General features: G+C 45.6%; 3 protein-coding genes across 7 annotated transcripts; 1 reads left to right on the top strand and 2 right to left on the bottom strand.

The window, feature by feature from the left end:
- Positions 1–345: 345 nt before the first annotated feature.
- Positions 346–4,374, bottom strand: LOC130537714 (4-hydroxyphenylpyruvate dioxygenase-like; the record flags this gene model as incomplete). The annotated part of the gene is made up of 7 exons (XM_057054717.1): positions 346–646; positions 1,859–1,975; positions 2,056–2,178; positions 2,257–2,328; positions 2,437–2,599; positions 4,119–4,196; positions 4,286–4,374. Coding segments are annotated over 7 exons (756 nt in total), but the record flags the coding sequence as incomplete, so codon positions are not given.
- Positions 4,375–6,728: 2,354 nt separating this feature from the next.
- Positions 6,729–14,015, bottom strand: LOC130538051 (NLR family CARD domain-containing protein 3-like). Of its 5 annotated transcripts, none has more exons than XM_057055275.1 (9): positions 13,981–14,015; positions 12,483–12,584; positions 12,101–12,213; positions 10,179–12,000; positions 9,076–9,252; positions 8,792–8,965; positions 8,512–8,685; positions 8,132–8,305; positions 6,729–7,600 (listed from the first exon to the last, which is right to left on the bottom strand). In XM_057055275.1, the coding sequence occupies exons 2-9, from the start codon at positions 12,581–12,583 to the stop codon at positions 7,363–7,365; spliced, it is 2,973 nt and encodes a 990-aa protein (XP_056911255.1). In that variant the 5' UTR covers position 12,584; positions 13,981–14,015; the 3' UTR covers positions 6,729–7,362. The 5 variants fall into 5 exon arrangements, with proteins under 5 accessions (XP_056911255.1, XP_056911254.1, XP_056911257.1 ...); XM_057055274.1 differs by having other exon boundaries at positions 12,101–12,237; positions 13,981–13,999; XM_057055277.1 differs by lacking the exon at positions 8,792–8,965 and having other exon boundaries at positions 12,101–12,237; positions 13,981–13,999.
- Positions 14,016–17,665: 3,650 nt separating this feature from the next.
- LOC130538052 (E3 ubiquitin-protein ligase RNF43-like) lies at positions 17,666–20,985 on the top strand. Its single transcript, XM_057055280.1, has 6 exons — positions 17,666–18,461; positions 18,576–18,710; positions 18,790–18,891; positions 18,980–19,150; positions 19,222–19,324; positions 19,416–20,985. The coding sequence occupies exons 1-6, from the start codon at positions 18,393–18,395 to the stop codon at positions 20,915–20,917; spliced, it is 2,082 nt and encodes a 693-aa protein (XP_056911260.1). The 5' UTR covers positions 17,666–18,392; the 3' UTR covers positions 20,918–20,985.
- Positions 20,986–22,930: the final 1,945 nt, after the last annotated feature.

Here is a 22,930-nt window from a genome sequence, read left to right on the forward strand (position 1 = left end):
TGTCTAAACAGGGTGTGCCATAACCCAGTCCAAACTAGCCGGGTTTCCTGTCATCCCAGGCAGAAACTGTTTTTTCCAAGGCAAGTGTGAACCCAGGTGAATGGGTTATTTACTTGGTAGATCAGAAAACCTGGCTTTTTTCAACATCCCTCACTTCAAGCCAACTTCAAACTCCTTCACTCCTGTCATCACTGGGCATGAGGGTGGTAGAGCGGCTGGCTTAAATATTTGTCTGAGTCCAGTTGATCACAGCATGCTGAGTTTCACATTTAGCCTCCTCAGCTGTCTCCTGGCAACAATGTAAGCATACATTTCAACTGTCCCAAACACACATGGCTACCCACATGAACAAGCATAACTTTATTTAGCTGGGCAGCATACAATCAGCAGACACCTCAGAGTATATCTGGGAGCACAGAGATAGATAGTCGACACTCCATATGCAGAATGGGTCTGCGGGAAGCTGCTGACTGCATCTGAAATATGTGGCCATATATAACAATCTACGTAAGGTTCAGCAGCCGTAGGGGGATCACTGGAAGCCTTTGGTCTGCCCTTGGTGTGTCAGCACTGTGAGGTTTCCCCTAGCATCTTGGTCCTTCTCAATGGCCTCAAAGAGGGACTTGAAGTTTCCAGCTCCAAAGCCCTAGAACAGCCACAAACACACAAATAGGAAATAAAGCAGCCTCTTGTATTCACAGTCTATTCTAGTCCATTCTGAGATGAGTATTTAGAGCAGGCTTGACAAATGGGTTTAATCTGATTATCTTAATGTGAACATAAACATTTCAGACAGTTTGAATGCAATTCTAAAATCTGGGATTCAAATCTGAAACCTGGTAGAGAATTTCCTCAGAACTTGTGAAATTATACACAGATCAAAAAGTGAAAATGGTCAGAAAATAAACCATTTGGTCTCGTCTTCTTCCCCACTTTAGTCCTTTTGGGGTCACGGGGAGGGAGCACGTATGTGTGAAGGCAGGTCCCCCCCTTAGGTGAAGGCAGGTCCCCCCTTGGGTGAAGGCAGGTCCCCCCCTTAGGTGAAGGCAGGTCCCCCCCTTGGGTGAAGGCAGGTCCCCCCTTAGGTGAAGGCAGGTCCCCCCTTGGGTGAAGGCAGGTCCCCCCTTAGGTGAAGGCAGGTCCCCCTTGGTTGAAGGCAGGTCCCCCCCTTAGGTGAAGGCAGGTCCCCCCTTGGGTGAAGGCAGGTCCCCCCCTTAGGTGAAGGCAGGTCCCCCCCTTGGGTGAAGGCAGGTCCCCCCTTAGGTGAAGGCAGGTCCCCCCCTTGGGTGAAGGCAGGTCCCCCCCTGGGTGAAGGCAGGTCCCCCCCTTGGTCAACCGCCAGCTCATCGCAGGGCCCTACGTGTGGATTTGTGGGTTCGGTGCCTTGCTCAAGGGTACCTGGGCAGTTCTCTGAAGGTATACTGGCTCTACGACCAGAACACCTTCCATGTTTTGTCTGCAATGGGACTTGAACCAAGAACCCTCCTCTTCTCACAGAATGAGCTACGTTCAAAGGGCTCTGAGAGATGCTTCACTGAGCTCCAGCATTGCGTTCTAACTTTCATGTCGTGAAAGACTGGAGATTGACAACATGCCTGTTCTGACAGGAAGGATGGGGGTATAAGTGGAGTGCCACAGGGCACAACCTGATCCAAAGATCCCCCTCCCGGTTTAGCCTTTTAATCTGTACCTGTGACAGATTTACTGGCCTTTTCCAAGTGGGTGACTTTTATTCTGCTCACACTGGGTGACCAGGTGTCCTGGCCCAACTTCTTAAAGGGGTTCAAGGCAAGAAATATGACCAGAGCCTGATATATCCCATCGCACGTGCACAGTGATTATCCTCAGAACCACTTACAAAATGGTTTTTCCGCTGGATGACCTCCAGAAAGAGGGTTGGCCTGTCCTGCATGGGTTTGGTGAAGATTTGAAGGAGGTAGCCCTTGTCGTCAAAATCAACCAAGATTCTCAGTTTCTGAAAAGAAAGAGAAGGTTCACAGGCGGGTAGACGAGTGAAAAGAGTGGAACCTTTACTCTCTCCCCACATGTGCTCACCTGTAGAACATCGAGGTCCTCCTCCACCTTGATCTTTGCCGTTTTGAGCTTCTGCCGCAGGTCGTCGTAGTAGGTGTCAGGTGCTGAAAGGAAGTCCATCCCTCGGGCACGCAGGTTCACTATCTGGCTCAAAGATAAAAGGCAGCATGCTTGTCTTCACTTGCAGATTTGAGAGGGAAGCATCTGTATCAGGAGCCTCACAGCTTCAATGATGTTCGAGGTGTTGAGGGCGATGTGCTGCACGCCCGGTCCTCCGTTATAGTCCACGTATTCCTGTGAGGACAGAGACACAGGACAGCTGAAACCAGGCGGGACGCTGGTCCACATATTGCTCTTGTGTAGAGTTGAAAATCAAGCAGTTCCAAAAGGAAGGAAACTCACCTGGATTTGTGAGATCCTTTTCCCCACGGCCGGCTCATTGATGGGCATCTTGATGGTCTCTTCATAATTAGCCACGACGATGGATCTCAGCGAACTGTAATCCGTGTAGATCTGTTTATCGTCTATGGACCAGAACCGATGGAACAGCAAACATTTCTGATACCTGGAATTTGAGGGGGAAAAGAGTGTGAGGACAACCTTATTTTCTGCTTCGAGGCTTAAATGTGACACTAAAAACAAGCGCGTTGGCCTTGATGTGGTCCTGTCTGATGGTGAGGTGTTGATTGAACCCATTTGGTCTTCCAAAAAAGAGCATCACAAACCTACAATTATTACAAAACTCAGCTGCACGGGTGCTGACGAGGACCAGAGGGTGGGAGCACATCACACCGGTTTTAGAATCGCTGCATTGGCTACCCGTGCGTTTCAGGATCGATTTTAAGGTTCTTTTATTAGTTTTTAAATGTCTTAATGGTCTTGGCCCGACTTATTTATCTGACCTGCTTTTATTCTATCAACCCTCGTGGACTCTGAGGTCCTCCGGCACCGGCCTTTTAACCATTCCACATGTAAGCTCTAAAACGCACGGGGAAGCGGCCTTCAGTTATTATGGTCCCCGACTGTGGAACAGCCTGCCGGAGAACCTCAGGGCCGCAGAGACTGCTGAGATTTTTAAAAAGAGGCTCAAAACACACCTTTTTAATCAGGCCTTTAATTGATTTTCTGATTATTTTCAATTTATTTTATGTCTTATCCTTATTTTACTTGACACTTTTACTGTTTTACTCCCTCAGTTCTTAGTCTCTCAGTTTTTAGTCTTTACACCTTTCATCTCATTTACTGTTTTAGTCTGTTTTAGTCTTAGTACTGTTTTACTCCCTCAGTTCTTATTCTGTTTTTAGTCTTTACACCTTTTATCCCATTTACTGTTTTAGTCTGTTTTAGTCTTAGTACTGTTTTACTACTCCAATTCTTAGTTCCTCAGCTTTTAGCTTTTATACCTTTTATCCCATTTACTGTTTCAGTCCTTCAGTTTTTAGCTCCAGTGTCTCCTCATGGTGTTTCCTCATGGGGGCCTGCCAGGCTGGGAGATGTTTCCGGTCTACCGCTGGAGGTGCTGTCCCATTGTCGACCCTGGCCTGGGTGGTTAGGGGGCTCTGTGCCTTGGTGTGGAGCCTCCGGACTGTCCGGGTCGGGCTGGTCTTTGTGGCGGTACCACCTGTGGTCACAGGACCGTGACCTCCCTCGGCCTGGTGGGCCTCCAAAGGTGGCGTCTCCTTCGCCTCAGGTCTCGGTGCCCAGCCATGTCTCAGCTTGTTTAAGCTTGTTTGTGTGTGTGGGTGTGTGTGTAAGTGTGTTGTATGCATGTGTGTGTCTGTCCTTTTCTTGATTCTGTTGTTCTCTTTGCTGTTTTTATCCTTTGTGAGGCACTTTGTGCTACCTAGCGTATGAAAAGTGCCATATAAATAAAGATTGATATTGATATTGATATATTTATTTCACTCCATTGGTTTTGAAATGAAAGAGTCAAAATAAAAGTCATGAAACGTAGTTTCAGTGTAAAGAGGTCTTGTGGCATCAGATGTCCAAGGATGTGTAACATGGCTCTGAGAACGTTAGCAGTAAACACCAGCAGCTGAGCAGGGGACGACCTTTGACCCTCATGGAGGACGTGCGCTCACCAGTCTGTGACGGGCACCATTTGATCATCTGGCTGATTTCCCACAATGTGATCGATAAAGCTCAGGCCTGCGGGGGGCCTACCGGAGAGAGAGGAAGGGTCATCTTGGGTTAGACCACAGAGAAAAGAGCTGCAGCCAGTTAGCTCTAATCCTTGGATTTGACTCACAGTTTTGCTAACAGAGGATCCTTGTACAGAGGCTCTTTGTAGCCTGGCAGGAAAAGGCCTGTGTAGGGGCCGAGGTACTCGATGAAGCAAACATCGGTAGTGGGCGGAGCTGAGGGGTCGCCATTAATCGAGAAACATTAATTAGCTCCCCAACAGATTTTTGAATATATTTTAAAAAGGATAATAAAAATGTGTGTGTGTGTGTAGGTGGTGAGAAGATGACACTGTCCATCTCGGTGCTGCTCGCTCAGTCTGTCTTCCTACTCTTGATCTCTCAAAGGCTCCAGAAACATCCACGTCCGTTCCTCTTATTGTGAAGTAGGTAAACGCACCATTTACTCCACATCACTTTAACTCTGAATCAGATATATTCTGCTTCTCCAAACTATATCTACATTAGGGCTGCAGAACCAGGTGACAACCGGCTGAGATTTAAAAAATGGAAAACATCTGAGTGTGTTTGTGTGTTGAAGATATTTGATGTTCATCATGGTGGTGGTGACGGTGGTGGTGCTGAACTGTGTGGTCGTCCTCAACCTCCACTTCAGGACGCCGAGCACGCACGTCATGTCTGAGTGGACCAAACAGGTAAGACACACACATCCTGTTGTCCCTTTGTTGAACAGATGAACATCAGGATATGTGAACATACGACTGAATAACATATGAAAGAGGATATATGAACATGTGACTGAATAACATATGAAAGAGGATATATGAACATGTGACTCAATAACATATGAAAGATGATATATGAACATATGACTTAATAAGATATTAAATAGGATATATGAACATGTGACTTAATAACATATGAAAGAGGATATATGAACATGTGACTTAATAACATATGAAAGAGGATATATGAACATATGACTTAATAACATATGAAAGAGGATATATGAACATATGACTTAATAACATATGAAAGAGGATATATGAACATATGACTTAATAACATATGAAAGAGGATATATGAACATGTGATTTTTCCACTATAACACACAGACATACACACATCAGTATCAGTGTTCCAAATCCTGTTTCTGTTTCTGCCAGCTCTTCCTCCAGCGATTACCCCACATCTTGCGCATGTCCCGCCCTGCTGAGGCAGAGCCGTACTGGGATGGAGCGTTACCGCGGCGATCCAGCTCAGTGGGCTACATTGCCTCGGCTGAGGAGTACGACAGTGTGAAGTCCCGCAGTGAGCTGATGTTTGAGAAACAGTCTGGGAGACACGGACTGGTGACCCCAGTCACACACGCTGCCAGGACGTTTCCAGAAACATTTAAACACATGAGATATAGAAGCATCAGTAGCTTCATTTGAGTTCTGAGCTTTGGTGTCTGTGTGGAGCTGTGAAACCACAAGAAGAGGGAGGAGCCATCAGCTGTACGCAGAGATCAAGCCGGCTGTGGATGGAGCCACTACATCATTAAACACATGCGCAACAAGAACGACTACAATGAGCTCAGAGGGTTCAAACAGAGTCCTCAACCCAAAGTCTGATTTAAAAAGATCAAAAGTGGCGTAAATGTCTGGTCCTGACAGGAGAAGGATAACTGGAGCGGCATCGCTCGTACAGTAGACCCACTCTGCCTCTTCCTGGTTACCCCGGTGATGACCTTTGGCACCGTAATCATCTTTCTGAGGGGAATCTGTAACCAACCTCCTCATCTGCCCTTCAAAGGAGCCCCGCATGACTCCAGAGAGGAGAACCCACGCCTGCTGTGATGCACACACACAGCCAGGGCTTTTTCCATCGCCATCGTTTCTCTGGGGGAAATGTTGCATTTCTTTATCTTAATAACAACAAATCTTTAGTTTGTTCTATAGCAGCTCCATATGTTTAGTGTCAAAGACTTCTTAGATTGTGTTCATTGTTGGCACATAAAGAAAAATGCTTTGATTTTACTAAAGTGACACAAACCCATCTCAACACTGTTTTTATATCCTCTATATTATTGTGCGTAGTCTGTGTAACTGTTGTGCTTTATTTCTGCTGGCTTCTTTAATGGGATGTAAACCAGCCTGACATAATACCAGTTGAGTACTTTATTTGATGTTGCCAAAGGTTTAAAAACAGCCTGACAGAATAAGAAATTGTGAAAATTTAGAGGATGAATTATACCTGGTGGTATCTGATCTTGAATGGCAAATTTTAGAGTATTTTATAGGGAAGTGAAATAATGTTTGGACCTCTTATCAGGCAAAGAGAAAGTTGTTAAGAACTGCTCTAAAAACACCACCTCAGGGGGACTATATCCAAATCTCTCCGTTTACTGATGGGGCGTTGAAACGTCAATACGCGGATTCATACATTTAGAACTGGACGTTGCAACAAAAATATAGTCCCCAATTAGGTTGTTTTGTTATCACACGACCCCGTCCCCATTATCTTAAGAGAATATAAGAGAATGAGTGGAGACAGAAGAGAGAATGAGACGTTTTTGGCGCGTGTCGCTCTTGATTTGGTGTTTATTTTTGCAGTAAACTTAAAGGAGGCCTTTTCACTTTATGTTTGATTCCATTTAAGCTGATATTCCATTCTTGACATCTTTAAATTTACAGTATTCATGGGAGATTTATTTGGTCATTTTGCTTCTTTTTATTTCCTATTTCCCACATTTATTCATAGTTTTTATTAGATTGCAATAAATCCTATAACATTGAACAGACTGACTAAAGTCAAATGACCTGCGGTTCCCACCGATAGCCGTCATTCTGATGGGTTTTTGCTGGCTGCAGCTGAAATATTCCAATGCTCCATGTCACAGAGACAGTAAATACTAAACCCTAAAGATTCTGAAGGCATGATGTAAAATAGTAACGTATAATACAGACATTTGAAGAGACAATTAAGAGAATGTTTCCATGCTTCTAAGAGTGGCCGAGGAGCCATTTAGAACTTTATAAAGATGCATTGTGTGATACCAGGAACTAATTTAACTTCAAGGCGAAGCTGCTTCTGCTTTGTCGACCATCGACTGATCTCCTGAAAGTCCACCAGCGCTTTTTAAAAACTGAATTTTTCATCTATGGAGGGAGTAGACGGCAGATGTTTCCACAGATGCTCTTCACCAGTGGTCAGTGAGTGATGCAGCAGATGAGCGGGAGTTGACTGGCTTCAACCAGACATGACTCAATGTCTCCAGCCCATAGTCTGGATTCTCTACGAGATCAGACAGCAGCTTCACTCCTGAATCCTGCAGCTGGTTCCACCTCAGGTCCAGTTCTCTGAGATGGGAGGGATTGGACCTCAGCGCCGAGGCCAGAGAGCCACAGCTGATCTCTGATAACCTGCAGTCCCTTAATCTAAATAAAGAAGGGAAACTTTTATAAGGTTATAAGTGAAACCAGTATTCATCTGAAAGGTTAATCAAAGGCATGATCTGTAAATATTTAATTTAGTTACAGGTTAAAAAATGACAGTAATATGTAATGACCACAATTCCAACCTCTCAGGTTTGCACTGTTCCAGAGGAGAATATATATTGTTCTGGCCCTCACTCTTCCCAGGTTCTCCCACCTCTTTCCCTCCCATCTCATCATGGAGATCCATCTCACCTGTGGCTCATCTTTAAAGGCACAACCTGTCTTAGATGACTTCCTGTCTCCCTCACCATCTCCCTCCTCGTTGGCTGGTGTCTACCAGGCACCCTCACCTAGTTTTGTCTAATTTTGGTTACCATCTGTCGGCTTTTTCATTGTCCTTAAATCAATTTATCATGAATAAGTGTTCCCCGTGTGGCCCCCCCTCCTGAAGGAACTGGGCACAACACACACACTCAGAAAGTGTGAGGACCCTCGGATGGACTAATGGACATTTTTGAGAATGGTGTTTACCTCAGAGTTTCCAGTCGGCAGTTTGGAAAGTGGAGAAAACTACAGAGCAGCTCCACTCCTGGATCCTGCAGCTGGTTCTGACTCAGGTCCAGTTCTCTGAGATGGGAGGGATTGGACCTCAGCGCCGAGGCCAGAGAGCCACAGCTGGTCTCTGATAAACTGCAGTAACGCAATCTGAAAAATGCAGGATGAGGTTATACGGTGCAGGTCTGCATGTTATCTGCGTCAGTACTAAACCTACGTTAGTTCTTAGTTGGGTCAGACCTGAATTCACGATATTCCAAGGAATTTTTTTAATGTGGTGCATCACAGCAGTGTTGAGAACAGCCTCACTTCACCATCTTAGCAGCTGGTATATAGGTAGAAAAATGAAGACTGACCTGAGCCTCTCCAGTTTACAGTTTGGACTCTCCAGTCCAGAACAGAGCCGCTTCACTCCTGAATCCTGCAGCATGTTGTGGCTCAGGTCCAGAACCCTCAGATGGGAGCGGTTGGACTTCAGAGCTGAGGCCACAGAATCACAGCTGGTCTCGGATAAACTGCAGCGACTTAGACTAAAATAACAATTATTTTGAGAGAAGACAAATAAAAATCAAACACGTAAACATTTATTGTCTAACTAGTTACACCTGGGAAAGTACTGGATCATCTCTGACTGACCTGAGAGTCTCCAGCTCACAGAGAGGATCCTGGAGAGCACCACAGAGCAGCTTCACTCCTGGATCCTGCAGCTGATTCTGACTCAGGTCCAGAACCCTCAGATGGGAGGGATTGGACCTCAGCGCCGAGGCCAGAGAGTCACAGCTGATCTCTGATAAACTGCAGTTCCACAGCCTGGAAAAGGAATAAATGGGGCAAATAAAAACACATTTCTAAATCTGAAAATGAAGAGAAAAGCAGAAAATGTAAAGAAATTTAGAAAAGACCAACAGAGGCCTCCTGACCTGAGCGTCTCCAGTCTGCAGTTTGGATGCATCATTGCAGAAGACAGTAACTTTACTCCGGCATCTGTCAGGCTTTGGTTCCTGCTTAAGCTCAGCTCCCGTAGATGAGAAGGGTTTGACGTCATTGCTGAGGCCACAACTTCCCAATGACTCGTTGAAAGAAAACTATCATACAGTCTGTTGTGTATGAAACAAAAATAGTGAGTCAAACTTTGGGATTTCTCATCAACTTATCTGAGAATCTACCTCAACACAAATGTAGCTCATTTCCTGGAAAAGCTAAATTCAACACCGTAGAGCAACATTTTGAACGACCATCAGATCTGAAATGCAACTGAATTATTCTCAACATTTGTCTTATTTTAGAACAGCTCATAATTACTCAATATTTAAAATGATTATAGCAAATGGTTTAAAGAAACGTGCATCTTTTTATCTGTCTATCGGCTCTTTGGATATTTTGCATTTCATCCAATTTGTACGATGGTGCGTCAAGTCTTAATTCAGCGATCCGATCGATGACATCAGAGTCTCTGGTTGCATCGATTGCCCTCAGCTTCTGTTCTATCTGCCTGTTTTCCTTCAAATCATTTTCACTGCACCTTTTGTTGCTAGTGATGAAGTTGCCACCTAACGGGTGTGGAAAGGGTCAAACAACTTTGTGGGTCACATAAAGGCTCCAAACGGAACCACCACAAAGACCTAAAACACCCATTTAAACCAACGAGGCCGGCTGTTTTTACGTTGAACAAATGAAGCAAAATAGTCACGTGTCATTAGTTAAAATGTGTTTTTCTGTCGTTAGAATACGATGTATACAAACAAACAAAAGTGATTTAATGACATGACAGTAATTTCATGATAGTCAGTTAACTTGTGGCTCCTATTATTCCTGCTTATGTTGGTTTGTCTGGATTGACCTTTGAACTTATATCCAGCCAGTGTTGAACATTTCTGCATGAATTGTTGTTGTTTTTAATTTATGGACGCTGCAATGGAGATAAAGAATTGAAGGAATGACCACTGGAGGGGGTATTGCTACCTGACATGATCCACTCGCTTGATTTAAACGCCGATGTCCGGCCCCAAAAATCTTTACTTACACGACCTTCCTGCAGTTCCTCACAGCTGGAATCAGGCGACGTCGTCCCTCCACTGAGGTGTTGTACTGCTCCAGGTCCAGCTCATCCAGAACCTCCTCTGACATCTGCAGCAGGTAGGCCAGAGCTGAACAGTGGATCTCTGACAGTCTCCTCTCTGATTTCTCCCCTGACTTCAGGAACTCTTGGATCTCCTGATGGACTGACTGATCCTTCATCTCCATCAGACAGTGGAAGATGTTGATGCTTCTGTCTGGGGAGATTTCATCACTGTTCTCCTCCTTCAGGTTGTTGAGGACCTTCTGGATGGTTTCTGGGTGGCTGTTCCTCTGATCCAACAGTCCACCCAAGATCCTCTGATTGGACTCCAGAGAGAGACCATGAAGGAAGCGAACAAACAAGTCCAGGTGGCCATTTTCACTTTCAAGAGATTTCATTAGTGCTCTCCCGAGGAAGCCATCAAGAAATGTGACTGGTTTGTAATTAAACAACCCAACAAACCTGGAAAAGCGGTTTGGTTCAGAATATTTTAGGAACTTATTTATAACCGCTGTGTCTTTCCTGGTGTAACGGTGGAACATGTAGACGGCAGCCAGAAACTCCTGAACGCTCAGATGAACAAAGCAGTAGACTGATTTCTGGAAGATCACACTCTCTCTCTTGAAGATCTCTGTACAAACTCCTGAGTACACCGACACCTCGGAGACGTCCAGTCCACATCGCTCCAGGTCTTCTGAGTAGAACATGATGTTTCCTTTCTCCAGATGTTCAAACGCCAGCCGACCCAACTTCAGAAGGAGTTTTTTGTCAGCCTCAGTCAGTTCCTCTGGTCTCTGCTCTCCTCCATACTTCTGCTTCTTCCTCTTTATCTGAACCCTCAGGAAGTGTGAGTAGAGGTCAGTCAGGGTTTTGGGCAGCTCTCCTCTCTGGTCTCTGGTCATCATGTCCTCCAGAACTATAGCAGTGATCCAGCAGAAAACTGGGATCAGACACATGATGTGGAGGCTCCTGGAGGCCTTGATGTGTGAGATGATTCTCTTGGACAGATCTTCATCACTGAACCTCCTCCTGAAGTACTCCTCCTTCTGGGAGTCAGTGAAGCCTCGTACATCTGTGATCCTGTCAACACACGAGGGAGGAATCTGATGGGCTGCTGCAGGTCTGGAGGTGATCCAGATGAGAGCTGAGGGAAGCAGGTTCCCCTGGATGAGGTTCACCAGGAGCACGCCAACGGACGATACTTGTGTGACATCAGAGATGAGCTGATGCTTGTTGAAACCCAGTGAAAATCTGCTTTCATCCAGGCCATCAAAGATGAACAGAAGTTTCCAGACAGTCAGATCTTCTGCTCTGATCTTCTGTAATGTTGGATGGAAAACATGAAGCAGTGAGAGAAGACTGTGCTGCTCATCTCTGATCAAGTTCAGCTCCCTGCATGAGAGCGGAAGCACCAGACTGATGTCTTGGTTCTCCAAACCTTCTGCCCAGTCCAGACTGAACTTCTGCACTGAGAAGGTTTTTCCAACGCCGGCGACACCGTTGGTCAGAACCACTCTGATGTGTCTCTGTTGCTCAGATAAGACTTTGAAGATGTCCTGGCACTTGATTGGAGTGTCCTGGATGTTCTTCTTGGAGGTTCTCTCAAGCTGTCTCACCTCATGTTGTGTGTCCACCTCCTCACTTTGTCCCTCAGTGATGTAGAGCTCAGTGTAGATCTTGTTCAGCAGGGTTCCACTTCCTGCTTCATTAGTTCCTTCAGTCACATGTTCACATCTGCTCTTCAGACTCATCTTATGACCTTCTATCACCTCCTGCAGATCACTTCCTGAACATAAGTAAACCAATGATTTCCATCTATAATAAATCATCAACACAACTACAAATTCATGACATCACAAATTAAATCTCATATTGAACAGTTTTACTTTGTTTGGGCTTCATTTCAGCATCTCCAGATCTGCTTCCAGATTGTGAACAAGAGGACTCTCCTGGTGGAGCTGCCTGGTCCCAGTTTGATAGGATGTGCTCCCCCCTCTCACTATGAAACACATCTCTATTAGTCCTTTGATTTATAGGATGAAAGAACCTGATCAAGACTCAATATTGTTCCAGCATTTATGTCTGAATTCATCTTTCAGTTTAAACCTGATTCTTGTTTCTAATCAACAATATTCACATTAAGTCTGTAACTATATGACTGTCTGAGGTTTAAGTGTTAAACATCTCCAATAATAAACTCACAACCTGCTGCTGTTAATGTGACTAACAGCTGCCACACAAACACATCATCACTTTTAGTTTTCTTACATTTCCTCTGAACTTCTGAAGTCTATTGCTTTATCTTTGGACCAGTCACTCTTCAGGGACACACAGCTGGGCACTGTGGACTCTGCTCTGTCCTCGTCCATCCTGAGGAAACATCAGAAATAGTGATGAGACTGTGATGAAGGTAAATAATCTGTAGAGGTTGGAGTTAAATAATCCCAATTCACTACATTTTTATCAAACAGGAACATTTCTAATCCATTCTGAATAACAACTGAATCAATAAATCAATGATGTCTCTGTATCATTTTCATGTTTTCAGAGTTTAAGCTGCTTTTTTAACTGTTCCCTGCAGTGAGAAAAGAACTGGCACCTTTTCCAGCCCCTCATCCTGCAGCACTGAATGTGCTCTAAAGTTCTTTCCAGAGCAAACGTCTCTGCACTTGCAGCAACATGTTGTAGTCATGGATCCGTGAGGAGAACCGGATACAGGAAACGCCCCCACTTTGATCCCAAAACCCAACTGGTGGCCAACGGTGGTCCGGCAACGACGGGGACGCTGGTCCATGGGGCCACAACACTGGTTTTCCACAGGCCAACATGGTGAAAGGACTGTCTTCAGCTCAGCCACTAAATTATCTGGTGCTACATAAACATACTAGTCAGGACTTTTTAACTCCCCTCCTTTGTTCCCCTCTTCAATTATTTCTATGATCCAAGTCCTCAAAGATCACTGCTCTATTTAAAATAGATGAAAGAAATGACACCCACTCCTGCATTTCTTTCACAGTGGTTCCACAACATAGAACAATAAACCACTGGAGAAAACGTGCAACATGAACCCAAAATCCTGTTGGTGTCCTGTGATCCTGTGGATTTAGTTATTTATTTTATTTTTATTTTAGTTATTGTCTTAAATTGGTCCGGCTGAGAGATGCTAACTTGCACACGATTAGATGTTGTTTGACAGGTAATATCAAAATATCCAGCTGTGACCTGGACTGTTGAACAGCTCTAATAACTCTAAGAGCTTTTCACCTGTCACAAAAAAGTTTTAAAATGTTGTTAATACCTGTTAAGACTCTCTAACAACGTTAACAGCATAATACTCACTTTACACTCACTTGTCGCTCTTCTGCTTCGACTGAACAGAATACTTTCACTTTAATTTTACAACCTAATCAGCAGCTTTATGGCGTATATATTACTACCATTAAAGCATTCTGGGAGGGTTTAAAGTTCAAAGTTCTTTTAGGATCAGTAGCAAAGAGCAGAAAAATAAACTAAACTTCACTTAGAAAGACTATTCAACTATAACTAAAGCCAGACTATAAGAAAGTTAATAAGACCTCTTCATTTATAATGTATAACGATGTTTTATGCTAAAACTAAATATGAAGTCTTGTTGAATTTTCTTAAGCCAAGAATTCTTCAGCTCTATGCAGCTCTTCAATAGTAACAAAAATGTTTTCAAATCTTGATTTTTATCTCCAAACACAACTGTCAATTCTTTTCAATAATGCTCTTCGTTTCCACTCACCTTGTCGGTCTTCAGTCTTCCTGCTCAGTCTGAACGGAATACTTTTACCTTTCCTTTTCCTCTGTTAATGAACAACTTTATGGCTGTTGATTAATATCCCACTACTATAAAAGCATTCTGGGAGGGTTCAACATTAAAAGTTGTTTTGCTATTTTAATGCCCTAAATATGTTTTTGCATTTAAATGAAAACTGATTACTTAGTTAAATAAATAAATAAGATTTATGATGCTTGACAGATTTTAAAGACTTGTAAAAGCAGCATATTTCTGCAGCCCTGGAGTCCAGGAGGAGCAGCAGAGGTCAGAATGTGTCGGAGCGCGTTAACTATTGTCTGCAGTTCCACGCGTGTCCACCGGGTGGCGGTAAAGCACCACATGATATTTCTCCTTTTTGGAACTTCTTCAGCTGCGTTGAGCTTTAAATCTTCACCTGTCGCTCCCTTTAAGCTCTAAACTTTGCGGTTCTGTGTGTAGTTTGTTGGTTTGAATATTTTTGATGAATTCTGATGACGACTGAAACTGTCAATGACCAATAGAAAGTTCGTCCATTTTCTACTGCGTCACACATTTTCATTATTTATTGTCATTTTGGGGTCTAAACTGGACCAGTTCTGTGAGCTGTTTTGCTCTTTCTGTGGACCAGATGTTCCAGGCAGGTTCCATCATCGGACACAGACGGAGACAGGTCACGTGACAACAGTCAGCCTTTAGTTCTTTATTACAGGAGGATCTGGTTTATATACAGACACGTATCTGCAAATACTAAAAAGTCTATGAACCCAAAGTACTAAAAAGTCTACGTCCACACACACGCGTGTATTAAGTGTTTATACACACGTGTGCGCGTACGTGCACACTGTATATTCATCTAATAACTGTTAGTTTCTAAAACAGCAAAGTAGAGTCACTGAGGCACGGCTTCACCTCCTTTACACCGAGGTTTCCCTGAGCAGGTGTGATGAACTGTTGCAGAAGGAAAAGCATGGAACATGTTAATAACCGGACACAACAACACTCAGGTTTATTGTCTGACGGCATCAGTGTCTCTGGTTGCATCTGTCTGAGGAGCATTGTGAAACCAGGAGCAGTGTAAATGAGGGGGGGGGGGCAGTGAGTGGATGCTGCATTCATCAAACACACAATAGTCAGAAGAGAAGAAGGAAGAACAGAAGCCCGTGTTCCTCAGTGTTGGTGTGGAGACGCCTGTTTGGAGGAGCAGGAAGCAGGCTGGACTCTTCCAGCTGGCTTTAATGCCACTTCTCTTCTGAGAACCTCCCAGCAGCTTTCTCTCCACCATCTTTTTACGCTGAAGCTTTTTGATCATTTCAGGTCAGATGTTCTTGGACTGAGGTTAAACATGTTTGTTCTTGTGCTCGGAGCGAACCGACGATCCTCTAAAGTCAGGCATCCTAAAGGTGGATGTTTTCTGAGGCCTGGAGGCTTTAAAGTGGCGCTTTTACCCACTTGTCCTCGTTCTGTTGGAAACTTGATCCAAAAACCTTTTCTGGAGCTTCATGTTCTGCTTTTTTGAAGGAATGAAATGGTTTCATCAGCGCTGCCGGGGGCTGAGCAGGCTTCATAAATCTGAAGCTCTGAGATCCTTTAAAGATCTCCTGGAATCAGCAGATGGGGGTTTGATCAAAAACTGTAAGAATCAGTCAAGCTATCAAATCTTGACTCAGTCCAAGCGTGAACCAGTCCATCCAGAGCTGATTATGGCTCAGCCAGGAGGAAAGCACGGCCTGGGGGGGTTCATATGGAGCAGGCACACTCTGGCTCTATTGCTACTGAAAACAGCCCTTCAGCACAGCAGCCTGGAATACAGTTCTGGAGAACACCTGTTCCCAACAGAACCTGTTTAAAACGGGACCAGTAAAGATGCCCGGCGTGACCACGACCACGGGGAGGGGGGGGGGGCAGAGACAGGCGGTAACGCCGCTGCCCACCGATTCACCTGGAAACAACAAAAACCCCAGCAGCTTGGACCCAATATGGCAGCGTGTTCCTCAGAAACGCTCCTCAAACTCTCCCCACAGCTTCATTGCTAAACAGGATTTGGGTTTTTTTGTCCGTGCTAAATGGAAAGTGTTTGTCCTTTGGTGGTCCAACAGGACCACGATTTGGATGGATGGATGATTTGATGTTATTGAGAATAAAAACAGCTGAAAATGGAAGCGGAGATGTTTCAGAGCACCAGAGTTCAGAAAGAGTTTCTAATCAAACACCGCCTGTTGGGAATGATGAATGGATGGATTTTTATTTAATTTAGACTAATTTAGACTAATTTTAACATCCTTTATGCCAGTTCCATAGAGCACACCACACACTAGCAAAGATGATATCCAAACAACAAATAAATGGGAGTCAAAAGAAATCATTTAAAGCTCATATGTCAGAGTCAAGGTCGAGGGTTTTCTATGGCCCCCGGGATGATATTGATTTATTATTAGAACCGGCCGCAGGCCGCAGATGTTTTACACAGGCCAATACTACATTTCCCACAATGCAACGGTGACAGTCTGAGCGGGAGGTGGCTTCATTTCATTATTTATCAGTAGTCATTAGCATAACAGCAAAACTTAACTTTCAGAAACTCCCCTCGTTTTATATGTCAACTCCCCTCGTTATATGTGTCGACTCCCCTCGTTATATGTGTCAACTCCCCTTTTTATATATGTCAACTCCCCTCGTTATATATGTCAACTCCCCTCGTTATATGTGTCAACTCCCCTCGTTAAATGTGTCAACTCCCCTTGTTATATATGTCAACTCCCCTCGTTATATGTGTCAACTCCCCTCGTTATATATGTCGAATCCCCTTGTATATGTGTCAACTCCTCGTTATATATGTCAACTCCCCTCGTATATATGTCAACTCCCTTCGTTAATATGTCAACTCCCTTCGTTATATATGTCAACTCCCCTCGTTATATATGTCAACTCCCCTCGTTATATTGTCAACTCCCCTCGTATATATGTCAACTCCCTTCGTTATATATGTCAACTCCCTTCTTATATATGTCAACTCCCCTCGTTATATATGTCACTCCCTTCGTTATAATGTCAACTCCCCTCGTTATATATGTCAACTCCCCTCGTTATATGTGTCGACTCCCCTCGTTATATGTGTCAACTCCCCTCGTTATATATGTCAACTCCCCTCGTTATATATGTCAACTCCCCTCGTTATATGTGTCAACTCCCCTCGTTATGTGTCAACTCCCCTTGTTATATATGTCAACTCCCCTCGTTATATGTGTCAACTCCCCTCGTTATATATGTCGACTCCCTTCGTTATATGTCAACTCCCCTCGTATATTGTCAACTCCCCTCGTTAAATGTTCAACTCTCCCCTGTTATATATGTCAACTCCCCTCGTATATGTGTCAACTCCCCTCGTTATATATGTCAACTCCCTTCGTTATATGTGTCAACTCCCCTCGTTATATATGTCAACTCCCTCTCGTTATATGTGTCAACTCCCCTCGTTATATGTGTCAACTCCTTCGTTATATGTGTCAACTCCCCTCGTTATATATGTCGACTCCCCTCGTTATATGTGTCAACTCCCCTCGTTATATATGTCAACTCCCCTCGTTATATATGTCAACTTGCTCTTCATCTTCTCCACCATCATCTCCCTCTTTTAGTTGGCTGCACAGGTGAAGGTTACAGGTGTCTGACGAGCGCTCCTCTGGGGGGGCGTATAGCTCCCAGACCACGCCGTGCTATTAGCAGTATAATGCTAACGTGTCGTAAAAAGGGCTTAATAACAGGGCTGGGGGTAATTGAAGGACACACTGCCCGGCAGCACCAGGAAAAGCAAATGTCTGTACGATCTTCCCAGTCCTCAATATGGGTGCGAGCAGACTGCTGCTAGGCATTGTGGGTACTGGGCGAGAAGGCCAGGGGGTTAAAAGACGTGATTATCCTTATTAAGGTTGGACAGGGGCCAGAAACTTGAATTTCTGTGGCGAGATGAAAGTGAGTCTGTTTTTCTATTTCCATCGTGAGGTGAGCGTTCTGGCCGGTTACTGTGAAAACTCGCACGCTCACATGCACGCTCACACGGAGCCACGCTGACACTCTCAACATCTGTTGGAGAGAGATCCATTGGTTTCCCGCTCCTCGGCTATAACCTCTACTGACCTGTGGCAACATTTAAACCCACAGTTTAAATATTTACTCGGTAAATAAGTGACCCTGATTTGAAAGTTGCTGTGGAAATGTCACGTGTGCGCTTACTGCCCCCTAGTGGCGGCCCGAGGCACTGAGCAGTACCTTGGTATTTATATCTCAGAGTGAGACTTTAATGTGTGTGTGTGTGTGTGTGTGTGTGTGTGTGTGTGTGTGTGTGTGTGTGTGTGTGTGTGTGTGTGTGTGTGTGTGTGTGTGTGATGGTTTAGGCTCGCATGGCTTTGGACAAAGGAGCCCAAGCTGTCATCTTCGACGTCAGCGATGATGCCGACGCTGCCGCTGAGGTGAGTGTGGAGGGTTGGCCGGAAGCACCTCTGGAGCAGAGCTCTGAACAGAAGCATCACATCCGTGTCTGTCTGTGGTCCTCCTCTTGGTTCCGACACCATCCACGGGCCCAGCTGCGGGAGGCCGACTCCCTCCCCCGGCCCGTCGTGATGGTGGAGTCTGACGATGCGGAGGAGCTGATGGCTCTGGTCAACAAGAACGAGGAGGCCGTCGTTCGGATCGAGATCATGGTGAATCCACCACGATGGGTAATTAGAACCCACAACGCGTCACCTGTGTGTTCCCGTGCTGTGTATGGCCACTGTACTTCTCCACTTGCCTTTGCAGCCGCACTACGACATGGGCATCGTCCTCACCATCGTCCTGGCCGTCCTCACCATTGTCCTCATCTTCGCTCTACGTTACAAGTGCAGGTCCAGCAGAACCTGGGTGAGTCCGAGTCACATTCCTTTGCACCATCAGTCCACCCGGAGTTATTAGATGGATCCGGTCAAAGTGTTCTGCCCTGTGGGTTCAGGACTCGGTTCACCAACAGACCAGGCAGGCCATCAGCCATCTGGAGACTAAGACCTACAACTCTCAGGGCTGCTCAGGCCCCCATCACCAGCGGGCCCCCTGGGGGTCCGCCAGCAGCTCCAACTCAAGTCCGGTCTGCGCTATCTGCCTGGAGGAGTTCCAGGACGGCCAGGTGAGAGAGGTGATGCTACACTAAAGCCCCTGTAGATGCTCCTGTCTTCACCTCTCTCCTTGTTGTGCCAGCACTTGAGGATTATATCGTGCGCTCATGAGTTCCATAAAGACTGCGTGGACCCCTGGCTGCTGCAGCACCGCACCTGCCCCCTCTGCATGCACAACATCATGGGTGTGTTCCTTTGATTTCTAATTCATGTCTGCAGCTCTGCCGTTAGCTCCTGTAGCATTGGGTACATCTTGTCTGTGGTTGCCTCCCCCAGGGACCGAGCGGCAGGCCCAGAGGTTCAGACTGCAGCAGAGTTCCGAGCAAAGCCAGGGCTTTCTCCACCATCATCCTTACAGTGGCCCGAGGAACCAGCACTTCCCTCAGCATGCTGTCCCCTTCTCTCTAAGGCCCCAGTATCCTTGTGGACCTTCTGGACCCTATCCTGATCTGGGCCACTACAATGGCTCTTCTCCAAGGGATGACCAAACTCTTCAATTCCTGGCTAGCAGACCGTTCGGCTCTAGCTGTGGGTATCACCGACCCGCAGAGGGTCCCGGGAGGCCCCAGATGTTTGGAGGTAACTGCAGGACCTCTTCCCACCACTACGCCCCACGTCGGTCCTGCCACACCTATCGATCGTCCTGTCCCGCCCAGCGCAGTGCGTCCAGCTCAAGGCTCTACCACGGACCTTCAGTGGGGCCCCAGCCCCGTAGGACGCTGGGCCATGGCCGACAGGGGGAGGGGAGCTGCTCAGGTGGCAGCTACCACACAGAACGCAGTGGGTACCTGGCTGATGGGCCAGCGAGTGACTCCAGCTCAGGGCCGTGTCACGGTTCCTCCAGTGACTCGGTTCTCAATTGTACTGACGTATCTCTGCAGGGGGTCTATGGTAGCTGGTCCACCTTCCGCAGCTCTTTGAGTAGTGATTATGATCCGTTTGTTTACTACGGGCCCGGTAACGGACATTCTGCCGCCCGCAGAAGTAGCTTGGACACATGTGCCCAGACCCGGCCCAGGTCTCTGGATTCTGTGGAGAACAAAGCGGTCTGCCCTGAGGAGCAGCAGCCCCAGACTGTGTTCAACCACATTCACTACCACCGCCACAGACATCACCACTATGAGGAGGAGGAGCACAGCCAGAGTCCTGCGAGAGGTTCTGAGGAGGAGTTAGGAGCTACTGCGGCAGCTCCAGCTGCTCTCAGCTTAGACAAAGACTCCCCGGAACACAGTCCCTGTCTGTGCCCTAATCCAGACCCAACGGATCGACCAAGTCCTGGGACAGACTGTCAGGACCGTGATCCGAGCCGGCCGGCAGGACCTTCAGTTAAAGTGCCCCCCGTCCCTTTACAGATTCCACCCCACTGCTGCCACCGGGGCCACGGACACCCTCCCTCTGCTCGGACAGGGAGCTGTGTGGTGGACGGCCCTTCTGTTTGCTTCCACCAGGGACTGGACCTGCAGGAGGACCGCAGCATCCACATCCACTATGGTCAGAGTCCAGGTTTCTGCTGCCCCCAGCCGGAGCTGCACCGGGCCCTGCTGCCTGTCCCTCTTCTTCTGGACTCAGGAATGGAGGACTGCTCCTATTGTACCGGGGCCCATGTGGTGTGGCAAAAGCGGGTGCCCCAGGCCCACTCTGACCCCCAGCTCCTGGGGCCCGGGGGGCCCCGGGACAGGCCGGTGTGCATGTTCCACCCTGGTCACGCTGCTGACCGCAGCACAGACCTCTGTTTGTACTGTCAAGCCTTACATCACAGTCAGGGTAAGGGTCCCTAGCAACAGGAAGAAGGATTAGAATAATCATAGTAATGATAATAATTATGATAAAAACAACAACAATATGAATAAAGACACTAATATTGATCATAATAATAATAATTGTGATAATAACAACAAGAATATGAATAAAGACACCAATATAATAATAATAATAATATTAATAATGATGATAATTATAATAGTAATAATAATATTAGTAATATTGCCAATGATAACAGCAATAGTAATAATTATACTACTACTAATAATAATTATGATCATAGTAATGATTGTTTTTACTATTATTGTTATTATTGCAATTCTTATTATTAGTAGAACTATTATTACTATTACTATTACTAGTAGTACTATTACTTTTTAATAATAATAGTAATATTGATAATTACGATGATGATTATAATAGTAAAAACACAACTAATAATAATCACAATTATTATTATTATAATACTACTAAAAATAATAATAATTGCAATAATAATAATACTAAAACAGTAATTATGATAATAATATTTATAATAGTAATTGTGATAATTATAATAGTAATAATACTACTACTAAGAATAATAATAGCAATAACAATAATTGTTACTATTATAATACTACTACTAATAATAATGATGTTGATGATAATAGTATCATGATATGGTTGTTGTTGTTGTTAACAACAATAATAGTGATAATAATAATAATAACAAATGTGCTCTTCGGCCCCACTGATTAGGAATTGAATGTGTGTGTGTGTCAGTGTGTGTGTGCCAGTGTGTTGTCTCAGTGTGTGTGTGTGTCAGGTGTGTGTCTCAGTGCGTGTCTCAGTGTGTGTGTGTGTCTCAGTGTGTGTCTCAGTGTGTGTCTCAGTGTGTGTTCAGTGTGTGTGTCAGTGTGTCTCAGTGTGTGTCTCAGTGTGTGTGTCAGTGTGTGTCTCAGTGGTGTCTCAGTGTGTGGTCAGTGGTCTCAGTGTGTGTCTCAGTGTGTGTCTCAGTGTGTGTCTCAGTGTGTGTCTCAGTGTGTCTCAGTGTGTGTCTCAGTGTGTCTCTCAGTGTGTGTCTCAGTGTGTCTCAGTGTGTGTCTCAGTGTGTGTCTCAGTGTGTGTCTCAGTGTGTGTCAGTGTGTGTCTCAGTATGTGTCTCAGTGTGTGTCTCAGTGTGTGTCTGAGTGTGTGTCTCAGTGTGTCTCAGTGTGTGTCTCAGTGTGTGTCTCAGTGTGTGTCAGTGTGTGTCTCAGTATGTGTCTCAGTGTGGTCTCAGTGTGTGTGTCTCAGTGTGTGTCTCAGTGTGTGTCAGTGTGTGTCTCAGTGTGTGTCTCAGTGTGTGTCTCAGTGTGTCTGAGTGGTGTCTCAGTGTGTCTCAGTGTGTGTCTCAGTGTGTGTCTCAGTGTGTGTCTTAGTGTGTGTCTCAGTGTGTCTCAGTGTGTGTCTCAGTGTGTGTCTCAGTGTGTCTCAGTGTGTGTCTCAGTGTGTGTCTCAGTGTGTCTCAGTGTGTGTCTGAGTGTGTGTCTCAGTGTGTCTCAGTGTGTGTCTCAGTATGTGTCTCAGTGTGTGTCTCAGTGTGTGTCTGAGTGTGTGGTCAGTGTGTGTCAGTGTGTGTCTCAGTGTGTGTCTCAGTGTGTCTGAGTGTGTGTCTCAGTGTGTGTCTCAGTGTGTGTCTCAGTGTGTGTCTCAGTGTGTCTCAGTGTGTGTCTCAGTGTGTGTCTGAGTGTGTGTCTCAGTGTGTGTCTCAGTGTGTGTCTCAGTGTGTGTCTCAGTGTGTGTGTCTGAGTGTGTGTCTCAGTGTGTGTCTCAGTGTGTGTCTGAGTGTGTGTCTCAGTGTGTGTCTGAGTGTGTCTCAGTGTGTGTCTGAGTGTGTCTCAGTGTGTGTCTCAGTGTGTCTGAGTGTGTGTCTCAGTGTGTGTCTGAGTGTGTCTCAGTGTGTGTCTCAGTGTGTGTCTCAGTGTGTGTCTGAGTGTGTGTCTCAGTGTGTGTCTGAGTGGTGTCTCAGTGTGTGTCTCAGTGTGTCTCAGTGTGTGTCTGAGGTG

Source organism: Takifugu flavidus, chromosome 14 (assembly GCF_003711565.1).
Source record: "Takifugu flavidus isolate HTHZ2018 chromosome 14, ASM371156v2, whole genome shotgun sequence".
In the NCBI taxonomy this organism is placed as follows: Eukaryota; Metazoa; Chordata; class Actinopteri; order Tetraodontiformes; family Tetraodontidae; genus Takifugu; species Takifugu flavidus.